Source organism: Phyllostomus hastatus, unplaced genomic scaffold (assembly GCF_019186645.2).
Source record: "Phyllostomus hastatus isolate PE091 unplaced genomic scaffold, TTU_PhHast_1.1 phas_contig_283, whole genome shotgun sequence".
Classification (NCBI taxonomy): domain Eukaryota; kingdom Metazoa; phylum Chordata; class Mammalia; order Chiroptera; family Phyllostomidae; genus Phyllostomus; species Phyllostomus hastatus.
In genome coordinates this window covers 10,509,947-10,534,793 of record NW_025333833.1, presented here as the reverse complement: position 1 = coordinate 10,534,793, position 24,847 = coordinate 10,509,947, and the positions used below count along the sequence as shown (strand labels likewise).

The following is a 24,847-nucleotide window of genomic DNA, read 5'->3' as shown; positions in this document are numbered from 1 at the left end:
AATGAGTGTCTCTGTGTGGATGCATTGTTGTCTAAACCTGGACCTGACTCTCTGTGGGGCTCTTGTCTGGAGTTGAACACTTATGCCCTGACTGGCCGTTTGCAAGGGGTCCACTCTTGCCCTCTCTCCTGCGTCATGAGGTCCTTGATGTGCTGGGGAGGACACACGGCAGGGCGCGGAGCCGCCGTGGAGGAGCCCACCCCATGACTCTTCGTGCAGACGGGTGCCAGACCTTTGGGGGTCTCAACACGACACATGTAAAGCTGATAAAAACAGAAAAGTGCCGTAACCCTGAAGTCTCACAGAATCCCTGCACGGTGGGTGGGCTCCTTACTCCCTGCCCCTTGCTTGCCTTTCCTATACAACCTCATAATATTTATAAATAATATATTGTAGGTAGGCTGAGAAATGGAAGACTCTCTCAACTTATCCCTGGCTCAACCCGCTACAGAAATACTCTGTCCAAAAAAATGAGACATCCAGAGCAGGCTTTACAAACAGGATGTAATGAAAAATTGAGAACGTTCTGTAAAAAACAAAATTATTAAATTTTGTTCCATTATGCCCAGAGGCCCGATTTCCTTGCAGTGGGCTTTCATTGAGTCTCTCGGACATGTCACACTTACTCCCCACACACCCCTACCGTCCAGCACCTCACATCATTTTGCATCACCTGGGGAGCTCCCGACTGTCTTTCGTGAGGATAAAGCATCGTCCGGCAGCAGTGAGGAGGACAGCCGAGGCAGGCAGATCAGCAAATAAGCTTGGCTCGGGCAGATGCGCCATCTTGGGGGCCGAGTCGGTGTCAGCATGCAGCGAGACAAGGCCGGGACGGAGAACAGCGCGCTCCGCGGTGCATCCCACTGGCTGGCTGCAGGGTGGGTGCGTGGGGGGAAGGGGGCACTGGCGGCGGTGGGGCACGTGGCGTCTCCCCCTTGTGGCCTCAGACGTCTGGGAGTCAAGGGAGGGAAAAGCCCAGATGTCTGGAGTTCAGCTTTGGAGAAATGTTCTCGGTGATGTCAGGACCCCACAGGGACGCTGAGTGGGGAAGCCCAGAGTAGAAACAGATTCTCCTGCTAGAAGAGTGAACGGGCTGCCATCCCCCCGTATGGTGTAGGTGAAGGTCTCCTGATTGCGGCTGAGAGGGAGCCGTGACCCGGAGAGCCCATCCCCGTGTCTGACGGCCTGCTGGGAGTCTGGGGCGCCCCGCCCTCACCTTTCTCTCTCTCGTGTGAGAGAGAGACACGGACGTCCAGTGAAGGGTTCTTTGGAAGGGACCTAGGCCGAATGCGTCGTGCTGCGTGATTCACAGTGGCCGCCATCCTCTGTCGGTTTTGACATCCGAAGGGGCCTCTGCGTGGGGAAGCAAAGAGGCAGAATCCGGTGTCTTGGAATATCCTGGCTGATTATTTGAGGGAAGGCTGGAGTTCATGTTCATTTAGAGGCAGAAGGAAACTGTCAGAAGATGACCATGATCATGAGTTCCATGACTTAGAAAATTATTTTATTTTCTGGCATCAAAGGGTAAATGCAGGCCACGAGACAGGAAACCTGATTTCTCGCTCATGGTGAGTTGAATAAAAGAGGTCGTAAGTTCACTGGAACTAGAAAATGCGGGTGGTTGGTTAGGGGGCTGCATCTGCAGTGGTCTCTGCCACTGCATTTGGGACTCTCGTGCCGGGGGGTGTGTGTGTGTGAGAGAGAGAGAGTTGAAGGTGTTCAGGGGGCCAGGAGGGCTTCCTGGCCCAGTAAGTTTAGTGTCTGTAATGCTGTTGGCAGCACATTCCATCTCCGCTAATTGCTCTGCCCGCTCAAGTTTTCCCTCCTGTTGAAACAGCTTCAATTCCCTTTCTCCAAACAATGCGACAGACTCGTGGGCTCAGAATGTCAGCCTGCTGTAGGCCTGGCCTAGCGAAAGCTGCATTTCCCAGGTGGAAGAAAGCAATTTCATGCACACAAAAGCTGCCCCTAGCAACACTTTGGCATGAAATGACGCAGAGCAGAGGAAACCTTTCGAACCATCCAAGCCCAGCGTCAGTCTTATGTAACAACCGTGCCTGCTAGGATCGGGGCGTCGCTTCCTCCTGGTCACCTTCCCAGCTACTCCCGAGCCCACGGGCTGAGTGGGAGAGGAGATGGAAGAGGGTCTGAGATGGGTGGGCCTTTCTCTCCGCCTCATTGGTTCCCCTGCCCTCAGGTTGTGGGTTGTGAGGTCCCATCAATAACTAGACGAGAAGGCAGGGCCGTGATAAATGAATCTCCAGCCACAGGCTTGAATTGGGCTTCTTAGAGCTGATGTGGCAATGCCTTATTTCTATTTCAACCAAAAAAAAAAAAGGGCAACAAAACGGAGGCTCCTTCTAGGAAAAGTAACAGTCATTGGCTGCTCCGACCCAAGAAGCAGGTCTGTGCCAGAGGAGGAGTGCTCACCCACTGCGTCCGTGTTCCAGGGGCCACTGTGTCTTCCTGTGGGGTCCTCTGTGCAGCAGGCCCCACCCATTTCTGGCTGAGCAAGGGACCCTGCCACCCACTGTGATGGCGCTGGGGGACTGCAGAGGGGCTTAAGGGGACAGTGCATTCCCACCCGATACAGACAGCGATGCGTTCCGCCAAATGGACAATTATACGGATTTGCCAAGTAAGGGCTCCTTTTTTCCAATACCTTCGAGCTTCGGGGGGTCAGGAAGGATACCCTGAGGCTGTCTTCTGCTCAGCTCTTCCTCCGGGAAGGGGCAGAGCGGACGTATGGCCCCGGCGACATTCAGGGCCCCAGGCTTGTCGCTCGGTTTGGGACAAGGCCCCGCCAGGCCTGCTTCACTGGAACGACCGGCCCAGGTCTCACTGAGGTATATCACTAGTCCCCTCTAAAGGCTCCAGACACACGACGCTCAACCACAAAGTAGCTGCAGAAGCTCGGGGCAGAGGGCTCCCCTCACAGGAGGTCCTGAGCAAACTCTGACACTACCTGAAACTTTTGTTTGGGTGGGCCGGCCCAGCCTGCCTCTATCAAAGTCCCCACTGGGTGTGTTCTCCTCCTGGGGGAGTGCCAGGGAAGGATGGCTGGGCCCCTGGCATTTGCCTTCCCAGGCTCAGCCTTGCTGCTGGGCAGAGGCCCCCTGCCTTCCAGACAGGACATGCCAGTCCCCTCCTTCACGACCCCTGTTCTGGTTGGAAAGCAGACTCCGCCCGAGTCCCGCTGCTGCCACACTGCCCCTGCCCGCAGGACTCTCGAGACCAGCCCTAAGGCCGGACCCCATTCTCATCAGCTGGTGCCCTGGCCACGGGAGTTGTACAGACTCTTAGACCACCGCCCTTCCCAGTGCTGCTGGACCCTGGGGGACCTCCTCGGACGAACACCTGGAGCACCTGCTGTGGGGACAACCCTGCCCCCACCAGCACCGCCAGCTCTCCGCTTCTCCGAGCCTCCCTGCACGGTGTGGGCGGCTGGGCTATGGCTTTGCTCATCCAGACCAGCCCTGGCTGCTGCTGTGGCCGCCACAGCACCCTGACCCCTCCTCGCCAGTGTTTCCTCCCTCCCTGCCCTTGCCCTTGGCGTCCGATGCTCCTGAACTCAGTCTGTGCTGCTTTGGGGAAGCAAGCCACAGGGTGGCCCATGAGAGGCAGCTGCCCCGGTGGCGATGGTGCTGGCTGGGGAGCAGGTGAGGGAGGGAGGGGACTCCCCTTGGAGGATCTCCGCAACCCCCCAGCTAAGAGCCAGAAAGGCTTCCAGGCCTCGCAGGGCGATGGGCGGAGACACAGGCCAGCTCAAGTCCTCCGCAGCTTCTGGAAGAGCGGGAAGGGGCAGTGGAAGCAGAGCCGTCCTGGCGTCCCCGCTCCCATGGGAATGGCCCTCCGTGCTCCCGTGTCTTCTTTCCCCAGCAGAGAGGCAGAACTATGGCGGTGCCCGTCTTGCATAGGGAAGTAAAGCAATTTGGTGGGTGTGACTGGTTTGCCTTCTGTCCCATCCTCCTCCTCCTCCTCGAATAATGCACGCTGTCCTGCCCTCCTCCTCCCCCCGGGCCGCACCGGCTTCCCAACTCGGTCTGGGTTTTCTCCGTGTGAGAGAAGAGCATGCATCGGAGGGGGGAGCAGCCTCTAGCACTTGTCGTCCTCTTCCGTGTCACTCAGGAGGTCGCTGACAGCGCCACACATCGTGCCCGGCCCGGGCCCTCCGCGCCTCCGCCGCCGGTAGTGCCCGTTGGGCATCTGCCAGCTGTGTCGCAGGGGTGGGGCTGAGCCGATGGTGTTGGCCCGGCCCAGGCTGGTGGCCACGGCCGCTTCAAACGTGAGCGTCTCCTCCTCGCCACAGTCCGAGGCGTGGGAGTCTTCGTGCAGGGCCAAGTAGGGCTCGGAGATGTAGCGCTGCGGGGAGGGGTGGCCGTGCGAAGCGTGCCGGGACCTGGAGGCCTCGGGCAGGCCGGCGTCCTCGCTCTCCAGAGCCTGGGAGGTCAGCGGGGAGCCGCCCTCGCTGCCATCTGCGGGGGGAGAGGTGCTCCCCGAGTGTCGGATCAGGGAGCTGTAGGAGAGGAGGGGCCGAGGCTTTGGAGGGACAGGGGGGAGCTGCCGACGGCTTCGTCTTGGGGTGCTGGTGTCAGACATGGAGGGGATGGAGCTCTCGCTCAAGGAACCCGTGCCCTGTACGGCAGGAGAGACACAGCCTGTGAGACGAGGCCGGGCCCGGACGCGCCACCAGCCCCGGGAGTCTGAGCGGCGTCCCCTCTGCTGCGACTCGCCCCCGGGAGCACGGGGGCTACAGGAGGAGAAGTCAGCACCACCCAGACCAGGGCATTCCCACTTTTATTGTGGCTGCGAGTTCCTGGGAGTCTCGCTAAACTGCAGACACTGGCTCAGAAGATGGGGGTGGAGGCCTGAGACTGTATTTCTAACAGGCCCCAGGTGCTGCGGGTCCACGGGACAAAGGCTCCAGAAGCTCCATATACAGGGGTGGGCAAAAGCAGGTTTACAGCTGTGAGTATGTGAAAGTTTTTAATTTCTACACGTAGGTAACACGTGACCCACAGAAAGAAGCACTGGAAAGTGCTCGAATGCCCGGGGGGCCGCTCTGTCTGGGGGCGGGTCTGAGGGAGTGGCAGCCTCCCTCCCCGCACCTCACTCTGCCTCCTAGTGCCTGCTGAGGGCCACCGGCTTCTGCACCCCCGCCCCCGCCTGCCGGCTCAGGCCTTACATGACCTGCCCAGCTATTCCCGAGGGTGTGCCCAGGAGCCCGGGTGTGGCCAACGGACCCTCCCAGGACTGTTTCTCAAGGTGTGTGTGACCCGAGCCACCTGCCCCAACTCTCCTGGGGAAAGCTCCTTCCCGACGCAGACGCCCGGCTCTCCCTTTCCAGCCGCCTCACTAGTGAAACCGAATCCTCGAGCGGCCAGGGGTGCGCAGTGTGAACAGGCCACGGGGGGGCGGGGGGTGATTCTGTTCTGTGCTAAGAACTCGAAAGCGACTGCTCTCGCAGTCAACTTCTCCGTGGCCTCAGTTTCCAAGCCCCGGCAGCCCTCTTCCCACTGTGGCTGAGCAGGTCTCCCCCTGGGCTCTGAGAACTATGGGGAGGAACGCAGGGCCCGGCAGTGTTTCCCGGGGGTTGTTTCTTAGGCACAGGCCAGAAGAAGAGAGGGAGTGTTCCTGTGGGATGGCTGGCAGCTAGGGAAATGAACTTGGATCCATCTGACTCAGGAAGCCTGTGCTGAGAGGTGAGTCACCATTCCCACCAGGGCTCGTGGGCCTGACCCAGGAACATTATTTGGCGGAGACATTTGTGAACTTACTTGTTGTGACTTTGTACCTGAGGGCCAGAGTGGAATGACCTCTAGGCACTGCCGTCTTTCTTGGGGGACGGTCTGGTTTTCTGTGACTTGGTATCAGGGTGCGCGGCATTTGGCAGCTAAGCTCTGTGCACAGCGGGTGTGGTTCCCTGCCAGACCGAGGTCTGTGTGGCTGCTGGCTGCCCCCCTTGTGCACCCACCGTTAGTGACCACCCTTTCCTGTCTTTCTGCAGGGCTCACCTGTCTGTTGGGGGTCTGCGACCTGCCCTCACTGGGAGACCGGGACTGATGTCGCTCTGGGGACTCCCAGTCCGCCTGGGTCCCTCGCTCCTCTGAGTTGCAGCGGGAGACATCGGGGGAGAGAAGGTGCTTTCGCTCTTTCGATCGGCCGCGCTCTCTGCCCCCTGAGCGGTGTGTGTCGGACTTGTGGCCTGTGAGAGATGATAGAGACAGTCAATCACAACGCAGCCTGGACTGGCCACCGAGGAGAAAGCCTCGGAGCCTGGGACCGGGCCCCTGAAGACCCCGGCTTCTCCACCCACATCAGTGGGTGGTCTAAGAGGGAGGCCACAGAATCCCCCTGCGTGACCAGGTGAGTGTACACGTAGCCACTGGAAAGACACCCACGTGTCAAAGGCTGTACTCGAGTCTCTTGTGCTTCTGTGTACGCTAATGCACAGTTTAGAACCTTCGTGAAGAATGTGGCCCAGGAATTCTCCATGTCCCGATCGTGGGTGTGCAACTTTTAGGGGGAGGACGGTGCTCGTAGAAGGGAATTAAGAAGTTGCTGTACACTGAATAATGGCACTGTGGACATAATGCCAGGCTTATGCCGGGAGTTCTGCAGGCCGTCCAAGACTCTCAGCTGTCACGCTGCCTAGAGCCCTACTCTAGAAGGAAACAAGCTCAGGGGCCTGTTTCGGGGTGTGAGTCAGATACGGGACCCCCACAGGTAAGGAGCACTCTCCCCTCCTCCACCGCCCTCACCCCTTATCTGCATTCTCTCCCAGAGATTTTTTTAGCTCATCAGGGCGGGAGCCTGAACGGTCCACGGGGCAGAGCTCCTCACCCGAGTCCGAGTTCAGGCGATGGGCCGACAGCCGCAGGGAGGAGTGGTAACTCCGGCGACGGGACTTGTACGTGTTTTCACTGCTGCGCTCCATGGAGAATTCCTCCAACCAAGAGGAGTTGGAGCGCTTGTCCCGGATGGTGGAGAAGGAACGTCTCATGGAGCTGGGGTCTGTCACCACCTGCAAATGGGAGCCCGCAGAGGAACACAGGTAGGGGTTAGTCCCTGAGCAGCTCTAAAAGAAAAAAAGCAGTGGGGCTGAGATTGTTGCAAATGGCAAACTGGAACCACCCTTGAATCCCTCTGGCTCAGACCTCCACTGGAGGAGGCTGCTGCAGAAAGTGTCTCTGTGTTAGGTCTTTAGGTCCTTGGGACTGGCCTGGGGTCTTCTCTTCATGCCCAGGACAGCCAGCAGCTGAGTGTACAGTAAGGGCTTCCCCTAGAGCCACCTACCATGGGGACTCAGCCAGGACCTGTGGGGAACCTTGAGCCACTTTGAAATGTGGGAGGGCAACCGCCCACGCCAGGAAAGCAGCACAGCTTTGGCTTCTGCCCCCACCAGAGGAGGCCTGTCCCACGGCACCAGAGCTTGAGAGACCTTGAAACTGAGAAGCTCCCAAGAATGCGTTGTTCTCCATCATCCGTCCCACCCCAGCCCCATCTTAAACTTGGGCATTTTGATTTTACAGATGTTAAAAACAGATCCATGTAAACTTCTTGTCTCTGTCAAAACTTAATGTAAGACAGACAGACAAAAAAAAAAAAAAGCAGCCAGGAAAACAGACAAAGAAATGAGGCGTGGCCAGCACGGATTAGGACAGTCCAGACACCGAGCTGTGTGTGTTTAAGTAGCTGCCTACGTATGTGCTTGAGGGGCCAGGAAAGGAAAAAGGGAAGGAGAAATGCACAGGGGAAATCCTGGGAAATACTTCTTGCAAGGCCGGCTGAGTCTTGAGGATGTTGAGCCCATCTGGGTGGAAGTATGCCATCTAGCTGGCTAGGCTGGTCTGCTTAGGGCTTCACTGAAAGCACACCGTGGAGGAGCAGGCTCTGCAGAGGCGGCCCACGAGCCAGGTTTTGCTCATAGGGAAGGGGCGGGGCAAGTCAAAGGCTCACCTGGAAACATCAGATGTTTTCTCATAACCCACCAATGCAATACAGCCCAGGATGCCACTGCACAGGGTAGGTGGTTGCTTTTTACCTGGGGATCCACAGTCAGGCGTGGCAAAGAGGATGCCCTCCCAGATCCCGCATGCTCCTGGGTGTCCGGAGGAAGGTAGATGCCATGGTTAGAGGGCTGCGCGCTTTTTAATTCACTAAACTCTGGCTCCTGGAAATAAACACAGCCAAGCTTGTGGGACTTGGTTCCAGCTCATTGCTTTTCGTTTCCAGTGGATGATTCTGCCTCCTCCATACCAAGAATGGCTTTTGGAAGAGAGAGTTGTGTCTTTAAGGTCTGCTATGTGTGTGTGTCTATGTGCAGATACGTGGTATACCAGATGTCTCAAACAGAATGCTCTAATTGGGATTGAGGGGTAAACTCTTTTATCATGAAGCAATGCTTCAGATTTTATATTTTTGTAAACATTATGGGTCATAAGACTTTTTAGTTATGTGAAGTGTACTTTTTGAGGGTTGGTAGTGTTGGGTTTATTCTTTTAACTTCAAGAGGCCATTTACCAATTATATGAAAACCAGTATTCTAAGGAAAGTGAGCAATATCTGCTGTCAAATGCATTTTCGCAAACCTTAAGATACATGATCTTATGAGCAGAGAGTTTTCTCATGATTGGAATCAACCAAAACACTGTGGTGGGCGGCCATCTGCCAGGGCCGCTCGAGCCCGGCACGGCACAACAGGGATGTAACGCACACCGCTTATGTAATTCTCAATTTCCTAGTAACTGCACTTAAAGAGAAGAAACTTTTTAGTGGTTTCCTGTCAATGTGTGGTCAATGTGAAAACGGAGACATTTGCTCTGGGCATGCATCTTCTCAGTTTGGACCTGCCCTGCTGCGGGCCCTCGGTCGCCACACGTGGGCAGTGGCTGGCGCACTCACCGCGCCACTCCGGAGCATTAGGAGGTTAGTGTAAATATCCCAGTGTCCTGTCCGACCCTGTCACGTCATTTTCCTGGTCAAAGAAGGTCGGTTTGGCAAGTGTGCACGCTCTACAGAGAGAGCTTGTGTCCCTGCCTTGGAAATTTCACAAGGCCACCAAACAAAGACACCCAGGAGTATCTCTGACATCTGGAGATTATACCAGGAGAAAAGCTGTTTTATATTTTAGGAAATGATATTCTAAGGATGTCGGAGTGTGAGTGGGGTGCTGCTGAAAGCCAGCCTCCATGACCGTTTGGCTGAATGGTTTCTGGTGTCAACGGGAGGGCCTCTGTCCCAGGACCCCGTGACACGTGCAGTTGGGGGAGTTGGCGTTTGCAGTGTGTGCTTCAGAGTGTGCGAGTCTGACTCAAAACACGTGTGGCAACAACACTGTATTTACAGGTGTCAGAGGTGGTGCAAGACACACACATGCACACACTCCTTACAGGCACACAAGTCACGGCCACAGCCACGCCTCAGGACGTGCAGAGCAGGCCCCCGAGGGACGGGCAGGAGCACACAGCGGTGAGTGTGTAGCACAGGCTGACACCTGAAGCACAGACACCAGTACTGACAACGAGATGAACACAGACCCGACTAGTCCTGCACTACGGCTCAGCCCTGGGGAACCTGCAGAAATGATGGTATGATAAAGAAATCTCCCTGTGAAAGAAAGGACATGTTATTGAGAATTTTCCCCACCAGGCAAGCCTTATTATGCTGAGAGGAGGCCCTTTTTTAGAACCAAGCTATCTGTACCAACTACTCCCTGGGGCTTGGCGCTCAGGTCCGCAGAGAATTCCTGCACGGGTTCCTAATCAGCTTACCCAGAACGTCCTCAGGCACTCATGGTGGGAGTGGTGGCCTAGCTGTCTCCCCAGCACAGCCATGCACGATCCCATAATCCCTTGACTCAGCAGTTACAGGAGAGGAACCATCCATTTGTTTGCGCTGCTGAAATGTTCTGCCCCCTCTGGCTGGCACCCATTCCATCAGACATGCACCCCACAAACAGACCCACATCTCCCTTCCACCCCAGGGTGGCTCTGGGGTACACAGCAGCAGTGGGGAGGGGCCAGGAGAGAAATTAATGGGAGAGAAGAACACAGAGGAATTATAATCAAATGCCAGGGAACTCAGCAGAAGCTATCAATCTGGACTTTGGCAAATGTTGGGTTTTGTCTTTTTCTCTCCGGGCCAATGAACACTTAGCTTGCATTAGAAGCTTGGGAGGGAGCTTGATGGCTCCTGCATGAAGAACAATGGTGCCTAAAGTCCGTCATCTTTGGCAATCATGGTTCAGCTGTGTATTTAGCAAAACCTAAAGTTTAGTCTGTCCTCTCTCTGTCAAGCTTCAAGTGGACTCAGTAGGTTTTTCATGAATTTCACCATTTATGCTAATGCAAAACTTCAGGCTCAGGAAAGTGATTTTTAGGGATTTCCTAGACTGTATTTGGCCCTTCTGGCCACAGCTGTGTGAGTCAATCTGCCTGAACCTGCGCAGAGCAGAGGCAAGGGGTTTTTCTGTTCTCCGGTGGGCAGCGGCCACTACCTGCGAGTTGTCCAAGGCAGGGGATCACTACGGGGGTGGTGGGGGGAGGCCGTCCTGGGTTCCCCCAAGCCACCCCTGTCTACGCCAGGCTGCCTGGCTGGTGCCACTCATTCTACGATGACTCATCCTAAAGCTCCTCACCAAGGGCGAGACTTTACCATGCTCAAGGGCATAAATGAGGAGGGCTTGCCTGAAGCAGCATAAATCCTTTCAACAGCTAAGGGACCCCTGGGATTGTAAAACCTAAAGGGGAAGCATTTGTCAGAACAGGAAAAACAGCAGTGAAAGGGAGACAGCAAGACCCTCCCTTGGTCATTGGCTGCACTACCAGGAAGGGTTTTCCCGGTGGATTGATCGTGGTGGTGGAATCGAATCTGGGCGGAGTGGGAGGGGTCGAGACACCAGGGAACTCTTCTGCCGTCCTGGGACTCGTCCACTCACCAGAGACTGCTGCTCCTGGAACTGCCCGTCGTCAGCGGGGTCCATGCACGCCAGCTGGAATATTTCCTGCGGGGAGAGCGGACTCATCGAAGGGTACCCGCTCCGGCCACTCCTGAAAAGCAACGCCGAATGCAGAGGTCATGTGCGCATGAGAGAGAAGCAGAGAGAGAGAGTGGTAGACCATTGCTGCCACTACCAATTCCCAGCCAGGCCCACGCCCTTCGGTCTTGGCTGGCATGTACCTTACAGGTAGCTGGCCCTGGAATAGAAAGAACTTAAAAACGAACACCAGAATAAAAAGAACGCACTGTTTTCAACCTGCATTTGGAACCATTCATCACTCAGCTGGTAACTAACATATCTGTGACGAATGACATCATCTGTCACACTCAGCCATATGGAAGACCAGTGCTAGATGGTAAACCGGATTCTGCTCGGTTTCCCCATTGGGTGGAAAAATGCCATACTTTAAACACTGAACAGTTTGTTTAAATATTAAGCAGTCCCGGTCTTTTAAAAAATTTCCTCCACACTCGGTAAGAATATGGCTTTATTGTGCCAACATCCCTGGCCCAACTAAACAATTCGATGCCATGAACACTCACTGAAATGTCTGTGTTCAGACACTGTGCCTGCGGGTTCATGAACTTGGGGGGATGGTTTCGGAAGTGGTGGCGAGGAGGTGACCCTCTCTGGGCAGAGGGCTCTGAATGAAAGGGACGGAGAGCTGTCACAGGATGCCTGTTACTAAGCCACAATTCGGTACCTGCAGACACTCTCAGCCAACAGGACCCGCGGGGCTGGTGAGGGGAGAGAGTCAGCCAATCTTCCCCAAAGACGTGGCTGCCGCTGGCATTCCCTGGCCAACAGGCGCCCTCTGACCTGCTCAGGAATGAACTTCCTGATCGTGGGAAGAGGGAGCGGGGAGGCATCATTCCGTAGTTGCGTCTGTGGCTAATGACACCAGTGAAAATCCGAGACCTGAGTAAGGATTGCCAGTTACTCCAAAATAACCCACGAGTACAAGTTGCTGGGGTCACAGGGAAAGAGCTGAACGGCAGAGCCCCAGCCAACCTGTCCCTTTGCTCCCAGGAAGGGCGTGAGCTGAATTTTCACAATGGCTGCAGAGTGATCTGGAACTTAAGTGACCGGCTTTAGTGTCCATGGTCTTCCTCCATGTGCCTTCTCCTGAGAACCACTGGGAACAGGGTGAGCACTGCTATTGTAAGAAATGGGTCCCTTGTGTCCTACAGAAAATGCATCATTAGTCCATAGAGAAGTCTCAGTGGGTAGAGCGGACCCCTGGAACCATGGAGCAGCCTCACAGAGGTCACCATGTTGACCTCCTGCTTCAAACGCACGGTCTGGCTCTAAGCCCAGGATCCGGAACACGACCTCCTCTCGTGACATGACCCTTCTTGCCTTGCCAGCCTTCGCTTGCTTTACAGCCCTGGCTCCCCGCATCCCAGACCCAGGGGACTCTCTAGTTCACTGAATGTGGCAGACTTCTTTTTGCTTCAGAACTGCCCCCTGAAACACCTTGGTGTTACTTTGAATTCATCCTGCAAAATTCAGATCAAAAGTCACTTCCTTAAGGAAATCTCTCTCCTGCCTTAACCGGTCAGCTCTCCCTCTCACAGGCACTCAGATCAGACTGCTTTTGTTTCTCCTGTCCCTAATCAGACCTGTAGTTAATCACCGAAAATAAATCTCTTCTTCCCAGTCATTCTGTTGCACGTCTGGTTTCCCACCAAATGTGAGCGTAGTGAGGGAAGACCCATCCGTCTGTCTCAGTCACCCCTGCACCCTCTGCACAGCCTCTACGTGAACAATATAATGCTCTAGAAACACAGGTGGGTCCCGAAGCGGCAGCCTGCTGCCTCCCCATTCCAGGAAATGCACCAATGTTCCCCGGAACCTGAGTGTCATCCTCGACTCCTCCCTCCCTCCAGGGAGCACATCAATCACCAGAACCTACCCAGTACCTCTCAGGTCTGCTCTTCTCCTCCCAGCTCCATCCCGTGAGTCCAAGCCCCAGTCACTAATAATCAGCACGACTGCAGTCACTAAGTGCTGTCCTGTCTCTTGAACTGCTCCCCCCAGTCTACCAGATCCACGAATGGTCTCTGGTGAGTGCAAATCGGATCTTGTCGCTCTACTGCATAAAACCCCCATTATCCTCGGATGGAACGGAACTTCTGCATCCTGCTTGGAGTTCCCCTATGCAGCCGTCTGAGCTCCGTGCCTGCCACCGCCATGAACTGTGCCCCAACCGTCCTCGCAGTTTCAGAGTCCTTAAATCCGCCCCATTTCTTTCATTGGAGAGCTTGCCTTCCAGTCTCACGTAAATGTTACTTCTCAGGCAAGCCCCCCACCCCACTCTCCACACAGGCGTGCCTCTTCCCTTATCGACACAGCATCACAATAACCCACCCTTCTGCCTACTAACCGCTATCAATCTCGTCATTTCTTTTTCAAGATCTGTCTCCCCAGGGATTGGGGTTGTGTTGACTGCCACATCCCCAGTGCCTAAGCCAGCTTTTGGGTCACATAAATATTGGTCAAATCGATGTGGAAGTGAATCAATAAACATGAGAGAGAAGATAGAGTGACCCTATGATGGAAGGTATTTTGCGTAGCAAATTGTGGATAAAACAGATCAAATCGTGGGGGGTGTCCTCCATTTCTAAGCCAAGAACCCTTGAAAAACGTTAGTCCTTCCAGTGAGGCGGTCCCACACTGCAATCTCACCTCCTTCCTGCATGGCTCGGAGAGAAACGTCTACTTGTTTCCTGCAGACAGGCAGGTCTATAGCTGCTACCTCATCACATCAAACGTTTGCTAAAATGACCGACAGCCTTGGTCATGACTCTGGGCCTCTTCTTCCAAATGCGTTGGATTGTGACCTCTGAAAATGATGCTTTTCCAGAACAGGTCCCCAGCACCACAGGCAGAAAGCAATTAATGGTGAGAGTCTAAATGGCATTCTGACAGAGGTCCCACTCCCGAGCCCTGGGTTTCACTGCCCGGGTAATTACCGCGCTTGTCCCCGTGATTACGGGCTCCTTGGGAGCTAGGACCTCGGCGAGCCCAATCACACAAGCTCATTTCCACAGGGTGGAGGGACTCCACGCCCTTGGCTGCTCAGTGCCTGCTTGCCGAAGACGGGAAGATGCACACACTGTGTAGGTCACTCACGGCCAAGCTGGGGCTATGGCCTGCAACCCAAAAGAACTGGCAAATTCCTTGAGTTTTGTTTCCACTGCCAATATAGAAAATAAAGATTTTTTTTTTGCCTGATCTAAGCTTCCTTTTGTTCATTTCACATATAGTGTAGTGGGACGGTTCTAGAGTTAGAAATAAGTGACTTAATTCCTGTTCGGCTTCCTACCAGCCACAGGGCTTTGGGCCACTGAACCTCTCAATCGCCAGCTTCTTCATTTGTGAAGTGGTGACACGACCACGCGCCCTTCCCTCCTCTGCGCGTTCTTGGTGCTCCCTGTCTGGCGCCCTGGCCCCAGTGCTGACCACGCCAGCCTGCTCTTCCCTCAGCCCTGCCTGCTCAGCTGCAGAGGAAGGACACTTCGGCTCCCAGTTTTCACTTCTCAGCCATCCCTGGCCCATGGGCTTCTAGGCCCGCACACTGGCGTGAGTGACAGAACACAAACAAGAGGCCGTGGGCACTCCGGCTTTACTCACAGGCCTGCGGCGGGCTCCTGCTGCAGGTAAGGCAGAGCTTTGGCATTGGCGATGATCTCCTGTGGCAGAGACGAGGGCTCCATGCGCTGGAACATGGGGGCGTTTTTCTGCATTAGAAGAAAGGAACTCAAGTGACTGTGGGAGAAAGTACAACGTGACTGGGTAAAACGGGAGCGTGGCTGACACCTTGACCATTTAAACCTTTGACCCACTGCATGTCTAATCCCCTGACCCCAGGAAGTTCCTGCGCCTGCAGGGGCCTCAGGGGCCCTCGTGTGACTCAAGATCTGCCTGCCCACCCTACAGTTGTTGATCTTCACCTGTTCCTCCAGCTGCTGCCTCTGCTTCTTCACCTTACTCTGCTTGTAGTAGTCCATGATCATCATTGCCGCATAGATTTTGCCCACGGTCAGGTCAGAGGCTGAGAAACACAAATGCGGCAGGGAGAGATGAGGGAGGAGACAGGTGGGCGGGCGTGAGGACGCTCGAAAGCTTTGTTCTCCACCCTCCGGAGCAGGTGTGCGCCAGTCCCCAGGACACGAAGTGAACAGGTCCCCGGGTGTGTGTCCTCAGGGAGCCCCCACAGCCATCCAAGCAGGGCGAGGACATTAGCAAGCATCACCTCCAGGGGTCTGGGTTTCCATCTCTAAGAATAACACCCTTTTCCCAACCACATGAGGGCTTGCTGCGCAGTGTCATGGGGAGAGAGAGAGCTATCCACCCAAAACTTTCACCCACAACCACAGTGACCCGACTTGAGAAAATGTTTTCAATTAATAATGACCAGAGGGACCTAAGAAGTGAGAGATTTTCATTTCCTAAGGAGAAGAGAACAAGTTTCCCTTATCTCTCCATCACTGTGCGCCCCAACCCCCACCAAAGATGTGGCCTCGGCCCACCGGGCCCACCATGACAAGTGTGCCCAGGAGGAGATGCCATACCTTTAGGCATGGGCACAAGCAGATCTAGCATCTTCTGGGACAGGTGAGGCCAGATGGCCAGGGTCTCCTTCTGCAGCTCTGAGTCCAGCTGCTGCCTGTCAGCACCACCTAGGATAAGGTAAGCGATTACTCCACAGCGCAGGCGCGGAAGTAACAAGGGCTGAGGGAGCGGGAGCAGAACCAGCTCGGCCCTGGCAGTCTCGGGAAATCCTGGGTCTTTCTGCTGAGGAAGCAGAACGCAGTCTGACGTCCGTGTGCAGTTGCTTGGGCGGATCCTGCCACAGATCCGAGTCCCTGAGACCAGGACCAGCCTCTTCCTCCACTGGGAAAGCCTCCCAGGCACTCAACACGCCCGCACCTGGGGAAAACGGGCAGTGCCGCACCGGAGCCCCCCCTGCCCGGTGTGCGCTTATCAGTGAGGCAAGAGCAGGGAGGCTGGAGGCCCCTCGGGAAGCAGGAAACCTTTTCTGTCCTGAATCACTGAGTTAAAGGTCAAGGGCGCCAAGCACAGCCACGCCAGCACCTGCCACAGAAGCCTTCCAAGACATTTAAGATGCCGCATGAGAAAAGAGGACAAAATGCAAAACTCATCTGTTCAATAAACACACATGTCTAAAATGCCTACTATGTGCCAGATACCGGCGATCCCATACTGTTGAAGCTGAACGGGGCCTTAGCGATGAGCAAACCATTCCTTTCTCCAGGAGGAAGTGACCAGTGTGGTAGTTGAATCTCAGGGCTGAACCCAGGACCCTAACAGTTGATGTCCAGGTCACCGCGTCATTAGAGGGTGAAAGCCCACACACCTGTGTCCTGCTGCACCCTGCACGAGTGGCCCCAGAACCCCCCTCGCCTTCCCGAGCTCACCTTTGGCGATTTTGATGTCCAGAGCTGTGCGGATCAGAGCCATCAGGGTGGAGGTGAAGTGGACTGTCATGTCCTCGGCTACAGGCATGTTCATCAGGACCAGCCTCTGTGAGGGACAGAGAGGAGCACATCAAGAGAAACCTCGGTGAGGTGGGAAGCCGGGTGCGGAGGTCAGACGCAGAGACGAAAAAGAAGGGCAAGGATCCCCGCCCTCTCCCCACCCTGCTCTCCCTGGGTGCAGGTTTGCTGCTGCTTCCCCACCCCCCAGTGGGGCCAGATCCCCAGGGAAGGGGGACTACTCATTCTGCAGGACGCCTCCGGGGTCCTGAGAGTGCCTCTCCTAGGGGCGGGAAGTGGTTTCTGGAGGAAGTGGCTCAGGGAAGGGAGTCAGCTCTGCGAGGTGGCTCCATTCCTTGTTTCAGGGCTGCTCCACTGGTCCCTCGAACACCCCCAAAGCTCAGACGGGAACATGGTGAGGACTCTGCTTATCTGGCTTGGAAGACACATCCTGATGCCCTCTTTTTGAGTCTTTGAAAGATGGAACTTGCCAGCACACAACCGCACATGCAGACGTCCCCCTGACCCGATGGATGGGGTGGCGCAGGGCGGGAAAGGGGAGAGCGCAGGCAGGGTCGGGGGGAGCGGTCGGGGAGCGGGGCGGGGGGCACGAGAGGAGGGTGACCAAGGCAGGAGCAGAGTGGGCAGGCCGTGTTCCCCTCCCCCGAAGGAGGGGCTCAGGCGGAAATGGCCAAATCCACTTCCCGGAGAGTATCTTGCTTTCGGAATTCTTTCAACCTTTCCTCCAGGCCCGACACTCCTCTCACCAAGCTTCATCCCAGAAATTCAGGGAACTCAGGGCCACACGCCACCGCCCGTGTGGCCGTCACGAGCAAAGAGGATGCCAGCCCCTAGTCTGTGCATGGGGAGCCTTGCACTGGGGTGGAGGGGGGCCCTGGTTCCAGGGAGATGCTCTGCAGCTGTGCAGCTTGGAGTCGCAGGGCAAGGTCCCCTGGAAGAACCACCCGCCTGGCGGGGAGGGACACTCTCTTCCCAAGGCAGCACCTCCACGACTCCATGGGAACATCTCACCTAACGTGGTTCCCCGGACCTGGGCCCTTAGAGGGTCAAGCCACTTCCTGGTTTGCATCTGAGTGCCCTCCGCCTCCCACTTCCCTGAGCGTCTAGAGAAGTGGCGCCACAGCCGGTGACGGAAAGAGCTCCCGAGTTCTGGGGCAGGCTCGACACTGACGGGGGATGAATAACAACTATCACTAATTCTGGAGGGAAAAACCAACAAATCGGGGCTGTAAGCTATGAGCCACTGAATGGCAGGTGACCCCCAAGGGACAATGCTGCGAACCGGGGGAGTCCACCCATCACTCCAGGGCCGGGCCCCACAACTCAGCCCCGCCAAGCAGGGAAGTCTTGCCCCGAATGCCACGTGGCCCGTCATCACCCCTTCCCTGCCCCGCCCTGAGCAGTGGGTCGGGACAGAGAGCTGCACCCTTCGTCCTATGCCAGGGGATGGAAGTCACGTTCCTCTGAGGAACCATGCTCTCCATGTCACGGAGAAAGAAATTTAAGAGTTTTCCCCTCTCTCAAAAAATTTCTTCTTAAATGGCATTTAGAGGAATTTCTGTGTTATTTCCTTAGCGCGTCTGGGTGAAGGTGCCTTTTTTATACACTCAGACAGCTTTGGCTGTAGTTCCCTGAAGGCCACCACTCTGCCGCCTCCGAAAGCGCACACACCGCGTGAGGCCGCCTTGCTAGCAGCCCACTCACGAGAAGCCACACAGTTGCCGCTAAACACAGAACAACACGTCACAAACCCCACGGTGAAGCGTACTGCAAAACACCCTTTGTAGCATTTACGGACGTCATCCTTCCGTGGCCCTTCCTGGCCCTCCCTGGCCCTCCAATCTCATCCTTGCTCTCTTCCCGGGCTCTTTCCTCCACCGCCCGAGCCCCGCGGCCTCCCCGCGATCTGGCCTCCCCACGGCTGTATCCCAGTTCCTGTTGGTCTCTAGCCCAGAACAAAGGAAGGGGTGGTCTACCTTATATGCCACTTTGGAGGGACATCTCTTGCCGAGGCCTAGCGGTGGTGACATGAGAGTCAGCATTTCATACATCTCAGTGTAATGGATGCGGCCACTGGTCATGGAGGGGCGGCGAGTGGGGGCGGGGCGGCAGGGCAGGCGGCCGGGCAAGGGAGTGGGGAGAAGGATGCAGACAGGTAGTGGGGAGAACAGGCATTCCCGGAACAGCCAAACAGAACAGACGAAATCATAGAGAACAGGAGAGGAAAACAAAACAGGACGGACAAACAGGAGAAGAATAGGAAACCTGTTAATCAAGGCAAATCGTACAGGTGACTCCGTCCTGGTGCGGATTTATATCAGCCCCACACAGACCCGGGAACGCCGGCGGCCCCCTGCGGTCCTGCGGACCCTGGCGTGCGCCCATCAGGGGACTGGCTGCCGCTCCTCCTGGGTCAGCACTACCCTACATCCCAGGTCAGGCGCCACACCCCGTGCCACACAGGTGTGGCTGCTACTCCCAGGGCTGTGCGCGAGTGGTATAAACCGGATAGACGGCGCTCTGGCCGTGGGTTAGCGTGTCCAGCTGCGGCCGGGAAGCCGGGCCGCTCTCCTGCTCTGAACCCACGGGCGGGACACCGCGTATCCCACTCTGTGCCGTGTGCGCAGCAGGGGGCAGCGGCGGCGTGGGAGTGGGGGGCTGTGGCCGCTGTCGGAGTTGCCCGTTGCTTCCACCTGGCTCTGTGGAGAAGAGGGCTGTGCGCTCCCCGCACGTCCCAGCGCATGGCATGCTGGGGACAGGAGATACAAAGCCAGGAGGAGGAGGAGGAGGAGGAGCGCCTTGCATGCCATGCTGTCTTCCCCAGCTCTCCCCTCATGCGGCTGCAGGTTTCACCAGGGTCAAGTTTAAAGAGTCTCAGCAGAGGCAGCTGTTAGCCTCCCGTGTACGGGAATCACTCCGTCGCCATCCCAACCCAGCTTCTGTCCGTTGCCAAGGTCGGCAGCCTCCAGGGCCTATGTCTTCTCCCAGCTGCCTGGCTGTGCTCCGCCCCAGGGAGGCCACACCCCAACCCCCCCAGCACCAGGAGCGGCTTCCTTATCTGGCAGAGTTGGCCTTGGATGTGGCCGGGCAGAGCCACTGGGATGTCCAGAGTTCCCAGGGTCTAGCAGACTTGGAGGGAAGTTCTAGATGCCCCTGAACATGTCCTTGGTCTCATAAACCAGCAGAGCCCCTTGGCCCCCTGAGAGTATATGGCAGGACCCCGAGGCAAGAAATGTGCCCTGCTGCAACCTTCCTAGTCCCCCCCCCCCAAAAAAAAATCCGATCTTCTTTTACCTACTCTCACCTCTTGCCCCAAGTCTTCACGGTGTCTCACCTCTTCTCCTCCCTATAGCTCCTGCAATCGCTTCTGGCCAAACCACCCAGGAGCTGGAGGGCGGGCAGGGGGAGGGTGACTAGAATCACACCTGGTGATGTCACACATGGGACGATCGTGCTACTTTGCTAACAGGAGGCGTGTCTGTCTCCAGTGAGGGGAAACCAGAACTCTTTGCTTTCTACAAAAGATGTCTGCATTCTGGGAGGGAGAGGTCATTCTGGTTAAACCCGTGGCTGTCAGTGGAGCGGGAAGAGAAGGGGATGGCCACGCACGGATGAGCGTGTGCACGTGAAGGAAATGACAGGTCATGTCAGCCGTCGTTGTTAAGCCCTTAACTGTTTTTTTTTTTTTCCTGCTTTCCCCCCAACACGTGCCCTTCTTCCTACTCTAACAGCTGCTGGTTCTGGGAGGGCCGGGACCTCTTTAAACTCAAAGGAAAGCGACATGAAGGCTCCCTCATGTGGCGCGGGGGCGGCGGAGCAGAACAGAGAGGAGGGGTCCCAGGGCGCACCCCGCCGCCACTCGCGGCTGGGGACTGGGAGGCAAACCTTGCAAGCCACCCTGTAGGGACAGTTCTCTCCCAGGCCCAGAGGCGGCGAGATGACCCGCACTAATTTGTACATATCCTTATACGGGATCCTGCCGCTGAAAAGGAAGCAGAAGTGGGTTAATAGGACACGCAGAGAAGGCAGGAAGGAAACGGCAGCTTAGCCGCCAGGGGCACGGCCGGAAGAGGAAGAGCGGCTTCCTTCCGGGGCCCGGCGAAGCCAGACCAGGGAAGACCGAGAACAGAAGCACCAGAGAAGCATCAGCTTGTGCACTGCATCGCCCTCGATTTGCTAAGGCAGTTGAGCCCACCTAATGCCCCAAGGGACTGCCTTGTGACCAAGAGCACCTGTGACGCCGATCTGGCCCACACCTAGCCAGGTGCAGGACGTGGACCCTGGCCTCAAAGCCCGCCAGTCCACTGTGAAGTGCAGCTGCGAGGCTGCCGGGAAGTGGACAGCAGACCGGCTTGTTTCGCACAGACACAGCTGACAGTCCGTCCCTCAGACACACCCGTCGGGCGGGGAGCCAGTCGGCGTCTTCCTGCGGGCTGTGAGAGGCATGCTGCCTGTCAGGCTAATTAGCAAGGAGCCCAGCTGGTGCCAGGGCAGCTGCAGAAGGCTGTGCTTCTGTGTGTGGTATGTCCGTCCTGAGCTGAGCCTGGGCAAGCTCTTTCTTGCTCCAGGTGCCTGCTGGGACCTGTGTTCAGACTGCGGTCCTCTCCCAGCGCCACGCCACTGCCCAGATCACCGACGGCTTGGTCCCATCCGGGCAGGACTCCAGGCACTATGAGTTCTATCTTACCACCCACCCCGCCCTTCCCCACGTGCCTGCTGAAGAGTTGTGGTTTCCTGTGGAAAGGGCAGAACCAACGATTGATTCATTTCCAGCAGCTAAAGCATCTGGTCCGTAGGGGCCAGGGGTCTGGACGCATCCTGGTACGTACCAGGCCCGAGCACCAGGCCTCACCAGCAGGCACGTGGAGCCCGGGGCTCCGCCCCAGCTTCGCTCTTTCTAGCCTGCGCTTGCTTTTGGTGTTGATCCCTCCTCTCCCAAAGAGCAGCTCATCAATACTTCCAAGTCTCTTAACCCTCGAGAGGAGGCTAATTTAACCGCTCGTTTTCCTGTTTCTCTCATTGTGATTGGGACGTGGACGGCTGGTCCTGCTGCTGTCCGGGGCCGACAGCCTCTGCAACCCGTGCCTGTCTTCCTTCTGAAGACGCTGGCCCCCGTGTCTTTGCCGGTCCCCCCACCCCCAATCTCATAGCCAAGACAATGACACTTGAACCAGGACAAGTAACACTATGGACTTCAAAGCAGATGAAGAGTTCTCTTTTCTGTTTGCTCTCTCACAGCTCACGCAGCTCCGTCTCACGAGTGGTCCTTGTGCAACTGCTTGCTTCCAGCAGCCGGAGTGAGTGGGGAAGGACATGCCCGATGCACGTGGCGTTGGGGTCCCAAGATAATGTGAGCCCACAGGAAGCAGGGGTTTCTGAGAGCCGAGGACAACCGAGGGAGGCCAGGTGAGCAGTGCACTCTCCTGCCAGCAGTTGGGTTCTCCTCTCGCAGGCTCCCACCCCGGGGCCATCCACACTGTGCAGACCCGTTCTCCACACTTTCCAGTCACTTTCCTACGTGGTCACTGTCAGTCACAGTCACAGTTCCTCACGTGATTTAACAGAGTCCTCGTAGTTGGTGTCATTACCACCGTTTCACAGATGAGGAAGCCTGAGTGGCTGAGGGCATGGTGCCAGGTGGGGAGCAGCCGAACACAGGCCCAGCTGCTCCTCTGTGACACCCCGCCAGGGGCTTCCTAAGCACCCGCCTGCTGGAGAGTGCGCCCAGAAGGTACAAGCTATCGTGCCAGGAATGGATTTAGAGAATCCTGTGCACTAAGTCACTACTAACTGCGGAGAGGAAGAGGAAGTTTGATTCACGGTTCTAACCCGCAAAGCAGAGACCCGAGTCAGCAGCCCCCTGGAGGGACAACCTTGGGGAGGAGTCTCAGAGTACGAGGGGCTCCAGGTGGAAGCAACGCGACCCATTCCCGTGAAGGATGGCATTTCTTGGAGAATTCTCAGAGGGTGCCCAGAATGGATGGACTGGTGAGCCTAAGCCAAGATGCCACGGGGCAGAGAAGAGCCTGGGGCGTGAGCACTCACGGGACTCACCCTGTCTTCGACCACGAGGGCTGACATGTTACTCTTGAACTCTAAGGCAGGCACCAGCAAACTTTTGCTCTAAAGGCTCAGAGAGGAAACCGTGTTGAATCTGAGGGCCACGCCGTCTCTGTCACAATGACCCGGCTCTGCCTCCCAGTGTGGCAGCAGCCTCAGACAACCCGCAAACTCGGGCGCGTGGCCATGTTCTAATGTAACGTTTTTTGCGGAACCCGGCACTGGGCCACAGGCAGTGCGTGGACTGCAGTGGCCGACCCCGCTCTGAAGCCCCGAGGGCCCAACTTCACCAGAGGGCGGTGGGGCGTGAGAGGGACCTGGTGGGCGGGGCAGGGCGATCCCCACACAGTCTTGGCATTTAATCCAGTCTCATGCAGTAAAAACCCACATTTGTTTAAGGGACCGGTTGGGAGGGCCACCTGCCTGTTGTTTTATACAATTTTAGTTATCTCAAACTACACCTTTTGAGAGGGACGAGAGACAGAAAACACTACTGTCACTGACCGTGATGGCCAGGTGGCCCAGAAAACCCTGGTCCACGTCCCCACCCCCACCCCCCGCCCAGGGACTCCAAGGAGCCTGGTAAGCATGAAGCAGGGAAAGAGGAAGATTGCCGGAAGCCCCTCTGGGCGTCACCCCAAACACTCGGAGGCACAGACAGTGCGACGAGCCTGGCCAAGGACAGGGAGGCCTGTCGCAGGTGGACGGAGGGGGGCAGGGGGGAAGCTCCGTCCCCGATACCAGAGCCACGCTGAGGCCCCAGCCTCTCCAGTGGCCACAGCTGAGAGGACTCTCCCCTCCTTCTGCAACAGGCGAGCGAGCCTCTGGGTGGCTCTAAGGCCCACCTCTTCCCTGAGCACCGAGAGGCCCCGACCCAGGCCCGGGGGTGCGGGGGCCGAGCAGCCTACTCACCACGCAGCTCGGTCGTATTCTGCCCAGACTCGGACAAACTCGTCCAAGTGGTGAGGCCCCAGGATGGACGAGTCCCGAGTCAGGTACTCAAAGTTGTCCATGATGACAGCCACGAACAGGTTGAGCATCTGGGGGGCACGAGGGGAGAGGAGAGGAGTTAGGGGAGCCCTGAAGAAGAAACCAGGCTCCAAGGCACACCTGTAACCCCACGGTCTGCGAGGCTGCTGGCCCTCACGGGAGCCCTGTGGATCCCGCCGAAGGCACCGCGCTCGCATCATCTGTGCTGCACACTTCGTCGCGCGAACAGCACTGTTCCGGTTTTCCCGTTTGCCAAGTACCCCACGGCCGCTTTTTGCTTTTGTTATGGGTTCAATTTACGTAACTGTTACTGTAGCGGCAGAGGGAACAGCCGGGACAACAGCCTCAAAGGCTAAAGGAAGTCCTGGCCTGACACCCCCTCCCTCCCAGCCCCTCTCCCACCCTTGCTCCACCAAAGCAGCCAGCAGAACTGGGGAGACGTCTCCGAGCCGATGGCGTGGCTCGCTGTGCGCCGGCGTGAAGCTGTTCACGGCTCTTGAGTGGCTTCCAAGAAGATGCTCTTCTCCCACCTACTTGTGCAACAACAGTTACTGTCCACCCACGGCATTCCAAACAGAGACCCAGGTGCTGGGGATGGGGGAGAAGGTCCTCACCCGGAGCCAGAGCCCCATGCCTGGCACAGCGCTGAGGGCGCAGCAGGCGCTCACTAGGTGTTGGTGCTTGAGTTTTCTTAAAGACTTATCTAGTATTTAGTAAAGACGGTGACACATTGCAAATACACAAACGTTACAGATTTTTAAAAAAAGAGCCAATAAGCAACAGATGCAGGTTACAGTGGAAACAGAAAGGAGTGTGCACTTGAATTTCAGCTCATTTTCACATCATGAAATATTGATCATTTTCCTCTCAACCATTTAAAAATGTAAAAGCCATTTCTTCCTAAGCAAACAAGTGGCAAGCTGGTGTGGCCCGTTGGCTACAGGTGCCGCCCTGGCCTTATGCGGCAGGCTCCGGGAACCGGCGCGGGGGTTAAACGAGGAGGGAGACCGAGGGCATGCAGCACGGACACTCGGCGGCAGTGTGGAGGGGGTCATGGTGCCGGAACCAGCTGGAGGCAGGGCAGCAGCATACACTGGAGAGTTGAAGGGAGTGGGACCGACAGGGCTGGACGGCCACTGTGAACAGCGGGGCTTTGCGGCTTTGGGGCTGCCCAGCACCCGCCGACTGCACTGCTGCCCTTCGTGGGGATCCACCCCTTGCCTGTTCTGGGTTGTGTGCTTCAGGGGGGCACCACCTGGGACCCAGGCTTCAG

The 24,847-nt window shown here is 56.7% G+C and overlaps 1 protein-coding gene across 1 annotated transcript in view; it reads right to left on the bottom strand.

Moving 5' to 3' along the window:
• Nucleotides 1-490: 490 nt before the first annotated feature.
• The window catches only part of CACNA1E (calcium voltage-gated channel subunit alpha1 E), a 365,845-nt gene continuing 341,488 nt past the window's right edge, over nt 491-24,847 (bottom strand). Inside the window, exons 41-51 of the mRNA XM_045838379.1 lie at nt 23,497-23,624; nt 18,501-18,597; nt 16,447-16,552; nt 15,580-15,687; nt 14,959-15,059; nt 14,639-14,745; nt 10,940-11,051; nt 8,045-8,173; nt 6,844-7,024; nt 6,015-6,205; nt 491-4,635 (exon numbers count right to left, since the gene is read on the bottom strand). Coding sequence (XP_045694335.1) covers nt 4,096-4,635; nt 6,015-6,205; nt 6,844-7,024; nt 8,045-8,173; nt 10,940-11,051; nt 14,639-14,745; nt 14,959-15,059; nt 15,580-15,687; nt 16,447-16,552; nt 18,501-18,597; nt 23,497-23,624 — 1,800 coding nt within the window. The 3' untranslated portion in view covers nt 491-4,095. The remainder of the gene's footprint in view (nt 4,636-6,014; nt 6,206-6,843; nt 7,025-8,044; nt 8,174-10,939; nt 11,052-14,638; nt 14,746-14,958; nt 15,060-15,579; nt 15,688-16,446; nt 16,553-18,500; nt 18,598-23,496; nt 23,625-24,847) is intronic.